The 19,004-nt window shown below is 37.3% G+C and overlaps 1 protein-coding gene across 3 annotated transcripts in view; it reads right to left on the bottom strand.

The window, feature by feature from the left end:
* The window catches only part of ZC3H6 (zinc finger CCCH-type containing 6), a 67,884-nt gene that overhangs the window by 27,373 nt on the left and 21,507 nt on the right, over window positions 1-19,004 (bottom strand). For all 3 annotated transcript variants that reach the window (XM_025994363.2, XM_025994365.2, XM_025994364.2), the window contains exons 2-3: window positions 14,687-14,867; window positions 6,846-6,965 (exon numbers count right to left, since the gene is read on the bottom strand). In XM_025994363.2, coding sequence (XP_025850148.1) covers window positions 6,846-6,965; window positions 14,687-14,867 — 301 coding nt within the window. The remainder of the gene's footprint in view (window positions 1-6,845; window positions 6,966-14,686; window positions 14,868-19,004) is intronic.

Raw genomic sequence — 19,004 nt, forward strand, 5'->3', positions numbered from 1 at the left:
CATTTCCCATAGTATCTTTCTAGGTAACGTCTCTTGGGACAAGGGAAACAAAAACAAAAATAAACTATTGGACTACATCAAAATAAAAAGCTTCTGCACTGCAAAGGAAACAACAAAACTAAAAGAAAACCTACCAAATAGGAGAATATATTTGCAAATGACAATTTGATAAAGGGTCAGTATCCAAAATATATAAAGAACTTAATCAACTCAACACCAAAAAACAATCCAAAAATATGTGATTCCATTAATGCTTCAATGACATATTTCAGTACTCTATAACTAAAGAGTACTCTTTAGTACTCTGAATTTTTCTCTGCAGATTAGATGCTTGTCATAAAAACTTTTCTTTTTTTAAATTTTTTTTTTATTATTTATGATAGTCACAGAGAGAGAGAGAGAGAGAGAGAGAGAGAGAGAGGCAGAGACAGAAGCAGGCTCCATGCACTGGGAGCCCAACGTGGGACTCGATCCCGGGTCTCCAGGATTGTGCCCTGGGCCAAAGACAGGCGCTAAACCACTGTGCCACCCAGGGATCCCCAAACTTTTCTTTTTTCAAAGCAGGCTCCACTCCCAGCAGAGAGCCCAATGGGAGGCTTAAACTCACAACCCTGAGGATCGAATCCTGAGCTGCTTAACTGATTAAGTCACCCAGCGCTCCCAAAACTTTGAATTCTTAGTATTAATTTAATCCTCTGATTTTTCACAGGCTTTACAAAAATAATCTCCCTATTCCTACTTTTTTTTTTTTAAGATTTTATTTATTTATTCATGAGAGACACAGAGAGAGAGATAGAGGCAGGGACACAGGCAGAGGGAGAAGCAGGCTCCATGCAGGGAGCCTGACATGGGACTCGATCCCGGGTCTCCAGGATCACACCCCGGGCCGAAGGTGGCGCTAAACCACTGAGCCACCCGGGCTGCCCCCTGTTCCTACTTTTTAAAATAGAATTATCCCTAAACATTCTATTTATCCCCCTAGTTTTCCCAACTGCAAATATTCCTAATAGCCCTCTAATGATGCAAACTTCCCCCGCCCCGCCCCCCATCACAGAGCTCCTGCTGCAGTCAAAGACTCCAATGTTTGAGTCTGGGTGTCACCCATGCAGTGCTAATGCTCCATGAAGCACTAAATGGATGACATTAGAGGAGCACCTCCAGTTCTCTAGAATACCTCCTTATGCTTCACATGTTCATCATCTGGAATGTACAAAATGCATTCACCAGCAAGAATCTAGCAAGTATTTTTTACAGCCTTCCTGCAAGAAGATAACAGAAATGAAAAAGCCTGTAAGTTCTATCAAAGGATACAGTTTCTCCAATCACTTTGCTGACTATTAGACTAAATTCCTGGCTAGAATGCCTGCCGGGCAGACTGGGTTTCTGTAAAATGGAAAGTGGTCCCACAACTATCACTATAAACATGAAAGAAGGGAATGGGAGGCCTTGAGCAAGAAAGGATGAGGAAAAGGGTAGATATACTAACTCTTCAAATTCAATAGCCAGATGTTAATACTATATTCTATTTTTGGCCTAAATTATAGAAATTATACAGCAGACATTTGTTATCTAGGAAAATAAGATTTTTAGGATGTACTTAAGGTATTTTCTATTCTCAGTAAGTCAACTCTAAAACATATGTGGATGAAATGGTATTGAACTTTCTTTTTTCCTGGCAGACTAAATAATTCAGATCAGTTCTCCTCCTAAAAAATGTAGAAAAAAATGGACACAATATTTTTCTAAAATCCACTATAAACATGAGAGAGCTATCAAAAGTGTGAAGGATTACTGGACCTTTAATACACATGGAGTGGGGCAGCCCCGGTGGTGCAGTGGTTTAGCACCGCCTGCAGCCCAGGGCATGATCCTGGAGACCCTGGATAGAGTCCCACATCAGGCTCTCTGTATGATGCCTGCTTCTCCCTCTGCCCGTGTCTCTGCCTCTCTCTCGGTCTCTATGAATAAATAAATAAAATCTTTAAAATATATATATATATATACATGGAGTGGATGAAAATCGTGAGAAATGAGCAGGATCAGGAGCAGTTTTTCTCTGAAAGCATCAGCTCAACATGAAAAATCAGCTGAAAGATTCAACACTGCTTCTGACTATCCCTTTAATCTATGAGAACAAAAGGAGAAATCCAGAGTCTAGAAAAAGTAGAAGCTTTAGTAGCTAACCCTCACCCACCAATTCTGGGTCAATATCAAAAGGTGGATCAGAGGCTACAGTCCAATCTATCATCTTGGTGGCCAAGAAGAGTTTCAAACCCTGCAGTTGGAATAAAGTTTGTAAGGGTCACTAAAATTTTGTCAGGAGCAAGTAAAAATCTTCCTTGGAGTAAATTAACATCACCCCAGGTCTCAAATTATTTCTATAAAATGCACTATATTTTGCAAACACAATGCTCAGCACACAGAAAAATAAACAAAAAAACTTAATCATATGAGGAGACATGATCAGCAAAGGCATCAGCTAAAAGCAACCAGTAGGGCAGCCTGGGTGGCTCAGTGGTTTAGCACCGCCTTTGGCCCAGGGTGTGATCCTGGAGACCCAGGATCAAGTCCCACGTCGGGCTCCCTGCATGGAGTCTACTTCTCCTTCTGCCTGTGTCTCTGCCTCTCTCTCTCTCTGTCTCTCATGAATAAATATATTAAAAATAATAAAATAATTTTAAAAATTAAATAAAAGCAACCAGTAATAGAAAGACTCCAGATATTGAAATTCCTGTGATCAGATTTTAAAATATCTGTGCTTATTATTTTCAAGTAAATGACATGAGAATTTCAGCAGTGAACTGGGAACTATAAAAATACTCTGCAGATCTGAAAAAAAAATCAAGTTTCTAGATTTGAAAAATGCAAATACTAGAATTAAGAACTTAACACATGGGTTTAGCTGCAAATTAGATCCTCTGAAGAAAAGAGAAGAAAGGTAAAGAATAAAACAAAGCATATGCAGTAAAATGTTAACATCCTGGGAATGTGGGTGAAAGCTATACAGAAGTTCTTTGCACCATTCCTGGAACTTTTCTACAGTTCATTAAGACAAAATAAAAGTTATTAAAAATACACTGAAGGGACATCTGGGTGGATTCGCGGTTGAGCGGCTGCCTTCAACTCAGGGTGTGACCCCAGGTTCCTGGGATGGAGTCCCACATTGGGCTCCCCATTGGGAGCCTACTTCTCCATCTGTCTATGTCTTTGCCTCTCTCTCTGTGTCTCTCATGATAATAAATGAAATCTTAAAAAAAAATAACAGTGAAATAATTTCCCAATAGATAAAAGCTAAGAGATTTTACTGACAGTGCAACTGTACCACAAACGATGCTAAATAAAGATTAAGTACTTTTGGGATGCCCGGGTGGCTCAGTGGCTGAGCATCTGCCTTCAGCTCAGGTTGTGATCCTGGGGTCCTGGGGTTGAGTCTCACATCTGGCTCTCCGCGTGGAGCCTGTTCTCCCTCTGCCTATGTCTCTGTCTCTGTGTCAGTAAAGACTAAGTATTTAGTCTTTAGGTTAAAAGAAAATGATACCAGACTGAAATTCAGATCTACACGAAGGAACAAAGGACACTGGAAGTGAAATGTGGGTAATTATAAAAGATTATCTTTTTCTTTTAATTTCTTTAACTGAAAAAAGTTTTTTAAAGATTTTATTTATTTATTCATGAGAGACACAGAATGAGAGAGAGAGAGGCAGAGAAAGAAGCAGGCTCCATGCAGGGAGCCTGATGTGGGACTCGATCCCAGGACACCAGAATCACGCCCTGGGCCAAAGGGAGGCACTTAACCGCTGAGCCACCCAGGGTCCCATAACTGAAATTTTTAAACAAAAATAATTACATTGTAGTTGTAGGAATATGTAATCGTGTAATGACAATCAATAACTATAATGCTTAAGAAAATATGAGTCAGAGAATCCCTGGGTGGCTCAGCAGTTTAGTGCCTGCCTTTGGCCCAGGGTGTGGTCCTGGAGTCCCGGGATTGGGTCCGCATCGGGCTCTCTGCATGAAGCCTGCTTCTGCCTCTGCCTGTGTCTCTGCCTCTCTCTCTCTCTCTCTGTCTTTCATGAATAAATAAATAAAATCTTAAAAAAAAAAAAGAAAATATGAGTCAGTTAAAACAAGTGTAATGCTGTTTATACATACCAATTGATTTTGTCCTTCAGAGTAGCCCCCATAGAAGGCTACATATTTATTAAATATTTATTACAATATTTATTAAAATACTTCTGCCACTGTTTTAAAATATTCTATACCTCCTTTTCTGGAATAATGTTTAGTGACAACTTGTGAATCAAGAGCTTATAAATCTCATTATTTGATATTTTCAAATGCTTTGCTATCTGAAGTGGTAATGATCATTCTGAGCATTTTTTCACTGTTTTGAATAGTCTCTAAACAACTTTTGACTATTTCTAAAAAAATAAATTTACCTGCAAATGATGAAATTTAGGTACCACATCAGTGTTGTTTTTAAAGATTTTATTTATTTATTCATGAGAAACACACAGAGAGAGGCAGAGACACAGGCAGAGGAAGAAGAGGCTCCCCGTGGGGAGCCCGATGTGGGACTTGATTCCAGGACCCCAGGATCATGCCCTGAGCCAAAGGAGGATGCTCAACCACTGAGCCACCCAGGCATCCCCCACATCAGTGTTTGATAGATTTAAAAGCTGTCATTAGTGGTAAAAATAATTCTAACAAATAGCTGTTAAAATGTTCTGAGAAATGGCAGCTCCATTTATTCCAAAATTAGCAGACACACTCAATATATGGATACATTCACCTAACTCAATAAAATTATCAACTAGAGTATAATTCTTTTCAAATTTTAAAAGAAGATATTATAATAAACTTCATTTATTCAATAGTTACTTACTGAGCAACCTCAACTATAAAGAAGGCAACAGAGAAACAGAAGGCAATAGAAATAACTCTAATCAACACAGTATTTTGTTTTCTAAGCTCATAAGGGATGAGGAATACCAAATTAGAAAAAAGAATAGAACTCTGTGGACAAGCATATTGACAGACTGGCAGAAACCAGAACTCAGAGAAAGTTTGTGGTTTTTTCAGAAAGGTGCACACTGATCTGAATACTCCCCAGTGTTCCTGAGACCACTGTGATTTTTCTAGCACAAAATACTATGTTTTTTAAGATTTTATTTATTTATTCATGAGAGACACACAGAGAGAGACAGGCAGAGACACAGGCAGAGGGAGAAGCAGGCTCCACGCAGGAAGCCTGACGTGGGACTCGATCCCGGGTCTCCAGGATCACACTCTGGGCCGAAGGCGGCATTAAACCGCTGAGCCACCCGGGCTGCCCACAAAATACTATTTATATTGAAGACTGTTCATACAGTACAACATGCCTGAGAAAGATATAAAGTATATCATGTTGTTTTAATTTTTTTCTACTTACAACACTTCCGATAGCTTTTGCACTTAAAGAGGTAGATGTCATAACATTCGTATGTGAAAGTCCTAACCCCCAATACCTCAGAATGTGACTGTATCTGGAGATAGGGCTTTGAAGAGGTGACTAAGTTAAAATGAGGTGACTACTATGGACCCTGATCTGATCTGACTGGTGTCCTTACAAGAGAAAATTTGGACACACAGAGATGCCAGGGGTGTGTATGCACAGCAGAATGACCATTTGAGGACAAAGCAGCAAGATGGTAGCCATCTACGAGCCAGGAGAAATGGTCCTCAAAGATATTATGGTCCTCAAAGGAAATCAACCCTGCTGGCATCTTGATCTGGCACTTCTAGCCTCCAGACTAATAGAAAATAAACTTTTGTTGTTTAAAGCACTAGTCTGTAGTATTTTGTTATGATAGACCTGGAAAACTAACATATGACTATGATTTTCAAAGACTTAAAATTTGTAGCATATATCTACATATGCCTGTTTTTCTATATTGAAAAATATAAAACATTTTTCAGAATGTCAGAAGGCAAAGAATGAAACTGAAAATTTTATTTTTCCCCTTAAAAGGCAGAACCTCAAATACTCAATGAAATGTCATTTCATACCTGTTAAGAAGGCTATTATCAAAACAAAAACAAAAACCCAAAGAAAAAAAAAAAAAAAAACCCCAGAAAATAAGTTTGGGAAGGATGAAAAAAAAAAAAAGTTTGGGAAGGATGTAGAGAAAGTAGAAAACTTCATGTATAGTGGTGGGAATGTAAAAAAGTGTTATCCATTATGGGAAACAGTTTGGTGGTTCCTCAAGAAATTAAACACATAATTACTGTATGATCCAGCAATTCCATTCTGAGGGGTATATGTTCCAAGGAACTGAAAGCAGGGTCTTTATTTTTTTTTAAGCAGGGTCTTGAAGAGATATTATCCACCCATGTTCATAATCAGCATTATTCACAACAGTCAAAAGGTAGAAGTAATCCATGTGTTCAAAAACAGAAACACACAAACAAAATATGGTATATGCATACAATGGAATATCATCCAGCCTTAAAAAGGATGCTAGATGAACGTTCAAAAAATTATGGTAAATGAAGTAAGTCAGACACAAAAAGACAAATACAGTAATGATTCCACTTTTATGCCTATAGAGTAGGCAAATTTATAGAGACATAGTAGAATAGTGATTACTAGGGGCTGGTGGGGAGGAGAAACTGAGGTGTTATGATTTAAAGGGTACACAGCATCTGTCTGGGATGATGAAAAAGTTCTGTAAATGGACAGTAGTGATGGTTGCACTACATTGTGAATACACTTAATGCCAATGAATTATACATTGAAAGATGGTTAAAATGGTAAATTTTATGTTTATGTATATTTGATCACATTTTTTAAAAAAAGACAATACCTGAGAAAATGGAATGTCATAATCCCTGTAGAAACCAGCTCTTTTTTTGTGGGAACTCTCTGTATGTTCAACATCTGAATCAAGGCTGTAGTCTGAACTATCATCACTAGATGGAGAATGCTATAAAAAAGGAAAAAACAGTTACACATTTGCAAAAGGAAGAAAATTTTACTAATAATTAGATACACTTTTTTTACCCAGAAGTGCCAACCAGCATATTGTATTATCCTAGTAGGTTCTGAAGTATTAACCAAAAAATCCTTGCTTCAAAGGCCACCACCAGCTCAACTTCTCTAAAATTTTCTGAGGAAAAGTGTATCTTCTCCTCTTTTCAGGGATTTAATGGCAGCATTCTCCTCATCATCCCTGTGGTCCAAGGACTCGTGCCCTTCTTTTATTAATTAATGAATTATTTATTTATTTATTTATTATTATTATTTAAAAAAATTTTTTTTTTGACTCGTGCTCTTGCCCTTCTGTGAGATCACTTCTAAAGTGATCTCAGATTTAAATTAATCTTAAAAGAATTAAATTAGGGCACCTGGGTGGCTCAGTTGGTTAAGCATCTCAAGCTCAGGTCATGATCCCATGATCCTGGGATTGAGTCCTGCATGGGGCTCCCTGCTCAGTGGGGAGTCTGTTTCTCTTTCTCCCTCTGTCCTTCCCCTCTATTTGTGTGCTCTCTCTCTAACTCTTTCAAATAAATAAAATCTTAAAAAAAAAAAAAGGAATTAGATCTTCAAAAAGGATCACAGAACATAAGTAGAGTATGAGTTATTTTTACCTAAAATGTCTGTAGCACTCTTATTCTTTTGCATAAGTACCCTAAAGCTAAAAGATACTCAACATATAAAATTATAAATGTGAAATAAATCCAACCCACAAAATTCGGCAAAAGTGAAATGGAAACCACAAGTAACTGATAATGATTAGCAAATATCAAGAGTAAGCTTTCTAAGTATGAGTGCACTCCTTAAAAAAGGTCACCAAATCTCCATCTAGTCAAAATAATTACTTTCCCAAGTTAAGCACTTTCTTTAAAGAATTCTTAAAGTTCTTATCAGTGAAGATACTGACTCAGTAAAAATTTGAATGAAACTGAACTCTGATATTTTCACAGCAAAAGGATTTTTACCTCTACTCCATTCCTTTTATGATTTTATTTATTCATAAGGGACATAGAGAGATAGAGAGAAGCAGAGACACAGGCAGAGGGAGAAGCAGGCTCCATGCAGGGAGCCTGACGTGGGACTCGATCCCGGGTTTCCAGGAGCACACCCGGGGCCGAAGGCGGCGCTAAACCACTGAGCCACCCGGGCTGCCCCCTCTACTCCATTCTTAAAGGCTCTTTTAAGAAAGACAAACTTTTCCCTCACTTTGTTCTTAAATATTTTCAGGTTTAGTTTTATGATGGTGTTATTTCCATTTTTGCCAATTTGATAGGTGATATTAAGAAATCTTTTTATAGTTATGCTATCAAATGCTTCAAGCTTATCTAATATTTGTGGGTTAAAGTTTGAAATAAATATTGCCCATTTCTTTTCTCAAGTAGACTCCATGTCCAACATAGGACTTCAACTCACAACCCTGAGATCAAGAGTTGCATGCTCTACCAACTGAGCCAACCTAGCACCCCTCAACACTGTCCATTCAAAAGCCAAGTTTGCTAAGTCAATGGTAGAAGTCAGCACCAACTCAAAGGAAAACCTTTCACTTGAAGATCACTAAAGGGATAAGATCTAATGAAGAAGTTCAAATGAAGACACTACTTCAGGAAAAACCACCAGAGAAGAGAAGGTTCTACTTAAGGGAGAAGTTTCTTCAGACTATTCCAAAACAAAAAAGGCACACACACACACACACACACACTTTCTCTCTCTCTCTCTATATATATATATCTAAATATATATATATATTTATGAAAATTTTCTTTCCGTTTTCTTTATATATATATATATATATGACAGGGCACCTGGGTGGCTCAGCTGGCTAAGTGCCTGACTCTTGATTTCACTTCAGGTCATGATCTCAAGGTCATGAGATCAAGCCCTGAGTCAGGCTTTGTGTTGTGTGGAGCTTGCTTGAGATTCTCTCCCTCCCTCTCCTTCTGCCCTCCTCCCACTCACTCAAGTCCTCTATATATATAATAAATAAATAAAATCTTTTTTTAAAAAGTAATTATTAACCTGAAATTAGCAATTGGGACTACTTTAAAAATAGCTAGAAAATAGTGTATGTCAGAAGAGATGGTATATCACTTCTGAGATTAGGTTATAAAAAGACTATAGCTTTCATCTTGTGTGCTTTCTCTTGCTCTCTCACTCTTGGTTCACCTGCTTTAGGGGAAGCCGGATAACATCATGAGGACACTGAGTCAGTCTCTAGAGTGGTCAGTAAGGAACTGAGGCCTGCCAAGAGCCATGTGAGTGAACATGGAAGAGGATCCTGCCTCAGTCAAGCCTTGAGTTGACTGCAATCCCATGAGAGAAGCTGAGCCAGAATCACCTGGTTAAACTCCCAGATTCCTGACCCACAAAAACTGGGAAATAAATTTCTGTTCTTTTAAACTTCTAAGTTTGGAGTAATACTGTGCAGCAATGGTTGACTACTAAGATTTTGATGTCTGGAAATGCTGTGCTTCCCCTTAAGAAATATCTAAAAGGTAGGAGAGGTTCTGGAACCAGGCAGTGGATACAAACTGGAAGGACTTCAAGGAAAGTGTTAGTGAAAGTCTAAAGTGCCTCAAATGAGGGGCACCTGGCTGGCTCAGTTGGTGGAATATGCAGCTCTTAATCTCCAGGTCATGAGTGTGAGCCCCATGTTGGGTGTAGAGATACAAAAAATAGTAATAATTTTAAAATGGGTTAGGCGACTAACTCTTGTTTTCCTCTTGGGTCATGATTTCATAGGTCATGAGATAGAGCCCTCTGTCAGGTTCCAAGCTCAGCAGGGAGTCTTCTTGGGATTCTCTCTCCCTTGGCCCCTCCCCCACCTCATACACACACATGCGCACACACACATATGCATGCACTTTCTCTTCTCAAATACATACATACATAAATAAATTGCCTCAAATGAGTATTAGTAAAATTCTGGGCTTTGAGACAACTTAAAGGAAAGTGAGGTATCTTATTAAAGCTGGAAGAACGGAAATCTTCATTATGCAGTGGTAGAAAGTTGAACAACACAATTATATTCAATAATGTGGAAAGTAGAAAATGTGTCTAGTTAACTAAGTAATCTAGTTAAGATTTTCAAGAAAAATGCTGAAAGTACTTATCTGCCAAAGACAGACAAATTAAAGGAAAGGCCGTTCAAAAGGAGATGGGACTTGATGGTTTTGAAAATTCTTAGCTTCAACACACTAAATTTTATTTTTGGTTTTCCCTTTTTTCTTTTTCTTTTTTTTTTTTTAAGATTTTATTTATTCATAGAGACCCAGAGAGAAAGAGAGAGGCAGAGACACAGGCAGAGGGAGAAGCAGGCTCCATGCAGGGAGCCTGACGTGGGACTCGATCCCTGGGACTCGATCCCTGGTCTCCAGGATCACACCCAGGCCAAAGGCGGCGCCAAACCGCTGCGCCACGGGGGCTGCCCTCTTTTTCTTAAGTAAGCTCTACACCCAACATAGAGATCGAACTCAGACCCTGAGATCAGAGTCCTATGTTCTACCCACTGAGCCATGCACGTGCCCCTACTTTTTTCTTATTAGTCTCGCCAATGATTTATATGTATCACTGATCTTTTTTTGAATAACTACTGGCTTTTCACTCTAATCCATTAAGTTCTGCTTCTAACATAATTAAAAGTCCTTTCCTTTTTGTTTCGTTTTGGTTTGCTACTTTTCCAGCAAAGAATAAATGAATTACTGCAATACTGTAATTTTTCTCCTGATAACTGCTTTAGCTATATTTTGTCACTACTTATGCACCAAGATTTTATATCATCATTTTAATGAAATTCTGCAGTTTTAATCTGTTTCCCCTGTGCTCCACAGGCTATTTATAGCAGGCATTTGAATTACAAAGCAAAAAGACATTTTGTTTTTTGACTTTATTAGGAAATGTCTAGTTTTATTGTATTGTGATTTGACATTGCTCTTTTTAACACTTCCACTCAATCAAAGTAATTGGAGCATACAAGGCCTACTATATGGCCATAAAGACGAGAGGAAGATGTATTCTCAGGATTCAGAGCTCACTACACAATCTTTCTTTAATATCCTTACCACCTTTTCATCCACTTGATTGATCTCTTTGGATTAAGAGAGGCATATTGGTAGATCTCCTGTTATTAGTGTATTCCTAGTTCTTCTTGCAGCTCCTATAGTTCCTGCTTTATAAAAGTGGCTGTTTTAGGGGCTATAAAATATTAATAAATTATACTTAATTGTGAATTGTAGCCTTTAACATCATAAATGTCTCTCTTTGTTTCTTTCAATGCCTTTTGACACAAATTTGACTTTTTCAGATATCAACGTTAGATTTCTGCCTTCTCTTTCTTTGTATTTGCTTGGCATAGCTTTACCCACTTTTAAAAATCTTTCTCTTGTACACAGCTCAGAGTTGGATTTTTGCATTGTTGGGAGAGTATATACCTTTTGGTATTTAGAAAAGTTTGTATTTTTGTTTTAATTATTCCTTTTTATTTATTCATTTATATATGTTCCCAGCCCAGTGTGGAACCCAACACAAGGCTTGAACTCACAACTCTGAGATCAAGACCCAAGCTGAGATCAGAGATATGAAGCTTAACTGACTGAGCCACCCAGGTGCCCCTCAATTATTTCTTTCATGCCTTTTCCAATAACCTTAGTCCCTGTCCCTTCTTTGCATATTATTTCTTTACTAACAGGACCAATATTAAAATTCGTCAGTAACCTCTTTTCCTTTCTTTTTCATTATCAGGATAACAATGTGAAGCAACATCCCCTTACTCTGAGTTAATAATATTAGGCAATCAGTAAGCTTATCCTGCTTGCCATATACGCTTCTGCTTTTCCTGATATTTTTTATGATTGTAATGTTCAGATACATAATATACGGCTCCTCTTATGGCCATCATTTAGTCTTAGTTTTTATTTTTTTAAAGATTTTATTTATTTATTTATTCATGAGAGAGAGAGAGAGAGAGAGAGAGGCAGAGACACAGGCAGAGGGAGAAGCAGGCTCCATGCAGGGAGGGAGCCTGATGTGGGACTGGATCCCGGATCTCCAGGATCAGGCCCTGGCCTGAAGGTGGTGCTGAACCGCTGAGCCACCCGGGTTGCCCTAGTCCTAGTTTTACAAATATTTATTACATGTATGTAGATCCCTCTCTCCCAACTAGTCATTTTGGTTATCTAAACTTGTTCTCTAGTGGATTCTACAGGAAGGCTCATGATAACAATATTTCCTGAGTTTTATCTTTTTTTTTTTGGAGAACTTTATATCTGAAGGTCAGTATTTAGAATATAAAATTCTTGGCCCACATCTTATCTAAATATGTCATTCCATTATCATCCAGCATAAAATATTTATATCAAAAAATTTTTAAAAGATTTTATTTATTTATTCATCAGAGGCACAGAGAGAGAGGCAGAGACACAGGCAGAAGGAGAATTAGGCTACCTGTGGGGAGCCCGATGCGGGACTTGATCCCAGGACCCTGGGATCACTCTCTGAGCCAAAGGCAAACAGATGCTCAACCACTGAGCCACACAGGCATCCTATATCAAAAATTTTTATAGAAAGCTGATTCTCTTTTCCTAATAGGGAGTTGGTCTTTTCACTTAGATGACCAAAGGATGTTTCCCCCAAATTGTATTTATGCTGTTTGATCACAGCTTATATACTTTCTTAATTTTATCATTTTGAAATATTAGGTTAGATATTTTATATGTTTTGTGGGAATTCTTTCTCTTATGGAAGAATATTATTCTCTCCATTATTCTGTTTTTTAAAAAATTATAACTTATACGGAATGTAATCATGGTCCTATCTTGTTCTCTAGGGTTACTGCTTGTTGTTTGCATGAAATATTAATAAATATGGCTATGTATCTTCTGAGATATGCCTCATTTGCTCCCTTCCCTCATTTTTTTTCCTCATTTTTTGCAGGCTTTTTTTTTTTAATTTTTATTTATTTATGATAGTCACACACAGAGAGAGAGAGAGAGAGAGGCAGAGACACAGGCAGAGGGAGAAGCAGGCTCCATGCACCTGGAGCCCGACGTGGGATTCGATCCCGGGTCTCCAGGATCGCGCCCTGGGCCATAGGCAGGCGCCACACCGCTGCGCCACCCAGGGATCCCTTTTTCCTCATTTTTTAAAGCTATTTCTTTCCTTGCCCAGCCCTAGTATCTTTGTCCTCTCAATTTAGATTCTAATTAGCAGATATATTCTCAGTGTAGGACTCTAATAAGAGCGATTTGGTTGATTAGTATTAGAAGTTCATCAGACCCAGACCATTCAAGCATCATCCCAAATTCACATGGTCACCTTATACTCACAAGAGAATTGAAAGTCCCCTCTCACTTTTTCCCCCCCCTCTCCCTTTCTGCTCTGTTCTCAGTTTGGCCCATGGACTTTCCACACTGAGTGGGGACTCTTCCATTTGAGAGGAGTACCTATTGGCAATTTGTTTTCTGAAGTCCCATTACCTTCCCTCTGCTTCAGTATGCCCAATTGCTGATCCTATATGGGTCTTGTTGCTGTCTGTGGTTTGGCCTCATCCAGCGGTATTTTTAAGGTTTGTGGAGATAACTTGTTACTTCATTTTTTTGTAGATGTTGCCAATGAGTTTTTGATTTTGCTATCCCCATTGCTTTGTTTTTATGGGGGAATTTCAGGGAGTTTCAAAACTACTCCACCACAGACGCCCACTTTTCCTAGAGTTCTCTGCATAGATGATCCCTTCTTCCCTATCCCATGCTACATTATTCTCTATCCAGCACCCAACTCTTTTTTCTTGATCACATTTGTTTTTCATTTGTTTATTGCCTTCTCCTTCCCATTTCAATGTAATGTACTTCCATTAGAGACTTTCACTCATTACTGTAACCCTAGCATAGAGCACAGAGATTTCCACAGCAAGCACATGATAATACATATGAATGAATAAATAAATGGACAGACAATGCCAATGCTGCTAATCTATATCTGTAGAGAATAAAACTTTTCTAACCTTTATCATCCTTGCATACAATTCCATTAATTAAAAAGATTTTAACTTGCATTAAAAGTTATCTAGATTAAAACAAAACAAAACAAAAGTTATCTAGATTAATTTTTAAATATTTGAGATAATTTACATAATATTTATGTTCAGAAAATTTATTAATCACATAAATAAAAATATCTAATCAACAAGTTGTTTTTTGGGGGGTTGGAGGGGCAGAAGAAGAGAGAAAATCTTATGCAGGCTCCATGCCCAGCAAGGAGTCTGAAGGGAGGCTTGATCTCATGACCTTGAGATTATTACCTAAGGTGAAATCCAGAGTCAGACACTTAACTGACTGAGCCACCCAGGTGCCCTTCTAATCAATAAGTTTTATAATAAAATAAGCAATGATTTATGCTTTATGATTTTCAATATTTTATATTTCATAAAAATTTACTAAAAGAATTAAAAGTAGATTCTTTTTTTTTTTTTTTTTTTTTTTTATTTATGATAGTCACACAGAGAGAGAGAGAGAGAGAGAGAGGGAGGGGCAGAGACACAGGCAGAGGGAGAAGCAGGCTCCATGCACCGGGAGCCCGACGTGGGATTCGATCCCGGGCTTCAGGATCGCGCCCCGGGCCAAAGGCAGGCGCCAAACCGCTGCGCCACCCAGGGATCCCTAAAAGTAGATTCTAACTAACCTTATGTTTTTCACGTTTTCTCCTTTTGGATTTTTTCTTCTCTCTTTCTTTCTTGTGTTTTTTCCTTGATTTTCTATAGGCTTTCTCATTTTTGTGCTTTTCATCCTCTTTTGCTTCCTGTTCTTGTATTTCTTCAAGTCCTGCATCATCTATTTCACCATCTTCTAATTCACCATCTTCTCTGTAGAAAACAATGACATTTTTATTTTCAAATGTTACTTAAAAGTGAATCTTATAGAAACATTTCCAAAAGAAAAAAAAGCACATGCCAAGAATTTAAGTTATATTTATTTAGACCAGGAGTGGCAAACTTTTCCTATAAAGGACCAGGTAATACATTTGCAGGCCACATATGGTTTCTATTGCAAATTCTTCCCTATTTTCCTGGAACAATTCTCCAAATATGTAAGAACCAGACAGAACAGCAAAAATTTGCCAACCTCTGATTTGGATTAAGATCACTAACTCACCAACTGAATGAACGCATGCATGAATGCAGTGCTATTCCATGGCATTACAATAGTGACCATCTACTACACCACTTTTTTTAAAACAGGTTAAGCTAAAGCCCTTTAGGAAGTAAACATTTTTACTACTTAGTGTTATGTAAACAACTATAATTAGTTTTAAAACAAAAGTAATCTATATTAATTCTCACCATCAAAGTAAACTTCAATAAGAAAACAGATTAAAAAAAAAAAGAAAGAAAACAGATTTTCAAATAGGTAGATGAGCAAAACCTGAGCCACAGAAGAATCTTAAATTGAACTTGAATCTGGAAAAATATTCATAGTAAAACCTTAACTGAATTCCACTTTCCAAATACTAACATCTTTGCTATAAAGGAGACTGAATTAGACATAAACTTTTATATTGTTTATGACCTTTTTATACTCATAGAAGCCAAAATATTAATAGTGTTTTTAAAGGCAAATTAAACAATGATTTATCTACATAAGAAGATGAATATATAAAATAAGTTTAGCATTTACTCATGTTTCCATAGTTAGGAAAAAAATGCAAAATGCTATAAACAGTGCAGAAAGACAAATGTCTTTATGACTGGAAGCAAATGAGATGCAACCAAACTGTGGTGTGTGCATTGTAAAGATACTTTAAATTTACTAGGGATATATGATTTATAAAACACAAAACTAATTATGTCACTCTCCTGCTCAAAATCTTCAATGATGAAGTGATGTCTCAAACTTCCTTCAGAACTATCCACTTGGGGAGGAAGGTAGTGGTATCAACATGATTGGTGATAAGTTGGTAACTGCTCAAATTATGGGATGTGTGTTTGACATTTTCCATAATAAAAAAAGATAGCACCAATGATTCCCTTCTGACCTGAGGACGTCAGACCTCCCGGATATGTCAAAAGGCCCTTTATAATTGAGTCTGTGCTTACCCAGCTACTTTCAATTTCTCACATCGCCAAGCTTTAAACACCGCCTTAAAAACTCTCATAGCCCTGCTCTTCTCAACACTCACCCTCCACTTCCTTCACCAGGCTAATTGCAGCTCATTCCAACGGACTCAGTTCAGATGTCATTTTCTCTGAGATGCTTCCACTGACTACCCAGGTTTAGATGAGATGCTTCACCTTAAGAATTCCCCTAATAATTCTCATTTCTTTATCACTGCAATCTATGCGTTATGTTTGAGTAACTTGAAGATATTGGTTGGGAAAGTAGGATGTGACTGTGTCTCTAACCCCTAGGATGGTTCCCTATTGTTCACTGAATGAATTAATATCCATAACCCTTGCATTATAGAACAGGCACCCGAAACTGGCTGTGAAGTAAAAGTTATTTTTCCCCAGTTTCTATTATAAAATCAAAGAGTTAAACATACCCATTTAGGTGGACTTGAAAATTTCTGTGAGGCAGGTTTGGCATTCTGGCTGTTTTAACAAAAAAGTCCTGAACTTTTATAACACTTAAAACCTTAAGTCCCAAGAAAAGTGAGTGCATACTTTCACCAAAAGTTAAGCACAATAATTGACTTAGTAGCTTTAGTCACAATACTAAAAAATTGTTAACAACCCAACTCACCATCAGCAGGTATATGGATGAATTGTGCTTTACTTATACTATAAAGCAAAAAAAATCAGCCACTGCTACACACAATATGGATGAATCTTATAGATACAAATATGAGTAAAAGAAGCTAGATACAAGAGAGTATCGTTTTATTCCATTTATATGCATTTCAAGAAGAAACAAAAGTAACCTATGGTGACAAAAGTCAAAATAGTGATTACCTCTTGGAGTGTTGTAACTGACAAAAAAGGGGTACTAAGGAACCCTCTGAGGTGTTGGAATATTCTGTATATTGATCTGTGCAGTGATTATTACATATATATATATATATATATATATTTACATGTAAAAATTCATCAAGTTGTAATTAAAGAGGGAGACAAACCAGAAGATACTCATAACTATAGGCAACAAACTCAGGGTTGCTGGAGGGGAGGTAGATGGGGAAATGGGGTAACTGGGTGATAGGCATGAAGGAGGGCATGTGATGTTATGAGCATTGGGTGTTATATGCAACAGATGAATCACTGAACTCTACCTCTGAAACTGATTGATACACTATATGTTAATTAATTGAATTTAAGTATAGTAAATTTTTTTTAAATTCAAAAAATTTGTACATTTAAGAATTGTATCCTTTACTACCCATCCTTATACTGTAACAAAACTTAAACAGCATTAAAAAAAAACCTACTGGCATTCATCCTTTCTTTTATTACCTTTCTCCTCCAACTTGACCTCAAAGCAACTCTTTTTATATCTTAAAATCACTAATTCATACTTAACATTTTGACTGGAACTACCTAAATACCTAAGTAGTAGTCAAGCTAAAAATGCATATGAATTTATGTCCTACTTTACATAAGTTCTTTAACTGTGAAATATGGAGCATTTACAATTGTCATTAGACAAAAAGAATGAAAGGTATTTTCTTTTTTCCTTTTCTTAGCCTATTTAACATTTTAGCATTTACACAATAACAAATTTAAACTTGTGAATTTATGTATGGTTATAAGAAATAGAATAGAAAATGGAAATAAGAACATTGACCCCCAGTTCCATGAACTGTTTACAAGTGCTTTATAAAAATCAGCTTTGGGTACAAATGGAAAGCATGTGTGGCATAAGGGAAAGAGGAGACTTCCTGGGAGGATAGCTGGATTCTTTTTTATTTTTATTTTTATTTTTTTTAATTAATTAATTAATTTATTTATGATAGTCATACAGAGAAAGAGAGAGGCAGAGACACAGGCAGAGGGAGAAGCAGGCTCCATGCACCGAGAGCCCAACGTGGGATTCGATCCTGGGTCTCCAGGATCGCGCCCTGGGCCAAAGGCAGGCGCCAAACCACTGCGCCACCCAGGGATCCCAGGATAGCTGGATTCTAATTCCAGTTCTGTCACCAAAATAAAATAAAGCTATCCTGATTGAGCACCTACTAATATATCAGATATTAATCTAATTCTGTGAAAAGTAAAAAATGGAAGAGATAATTAAGAATGCTTAGCATTCTCTAGATTTTGAATTAGCTCAACACCATTATGAAAGCTGTTTTGTTTATTAAACTCGATTTTTTTTAATTTAATAAATCAAAAAGAGAGGCTCCCAGTTCAATTCTATATGGATGACTTTTCATTAATGTAAAATAATAGAGTGATTATCATTATATCCTTTTCAGGAAGAGGAATATTCATGTTTATGGACATGTAAATAATTGTTTAGTTAACCAACTAATTATTTTTAAAATAATTTATCTCTTAGGCAAAACCAGAGACAGAAAGTAGACTAGGGATTGCCAGGTAGATCAGAGGAAGGAATGAGGAGTGACTGTCAACAGTCAGTAAGTAGTGGTAATGATTACACAACTCTGAATATCCTAAAAACCAGTGAACTGTATACTCTAAAAAGGTGAATTTTATCTCACTAAAGCTGTTATTTTAAAAAATAGTTAGGTTTTAAAAGATTTTCTCTCTAGGTTTAAATTTCTAGATTTCAAAATCATAATGCACAGTGGTATAAATTAAAAACTCTGAAATAGGGGATCCCTGGGTGGCTCAGCGGTTTGGCGCCTGCCTTGGGCCCGGGGCGTGATCCTGGAGTCCCGCGATCGAGTCCCGCATCAGTCTCCCTATATGGAGCCTGCTTCTCCGTGTGCCTGTGTCTCTGCCTCTCTCTCTCTCTGTGTGTCTCTCATGAATAAATAAAATCTTAAAAAAAAAAAAAAAACTCTGAAATTGATCAATGCCCTCACCATCCACGATATGTTCTTATTC

This window comes from Vulpes vulpes, chromosome 8, assembly GCF_048418805.1.
Source record: "Vulpes vulpes isolate BD-2025 chromosome 8, VulVul3, whole genome shotgun sequence".
In the NCBI taxonomy this organism is placed as follows: domain Eukaryota; kingdom Metazoa; phylum Chordata; class Mammalia; order Carnivora; family Canidae; genus Vulpes; species Vulpes vulpes.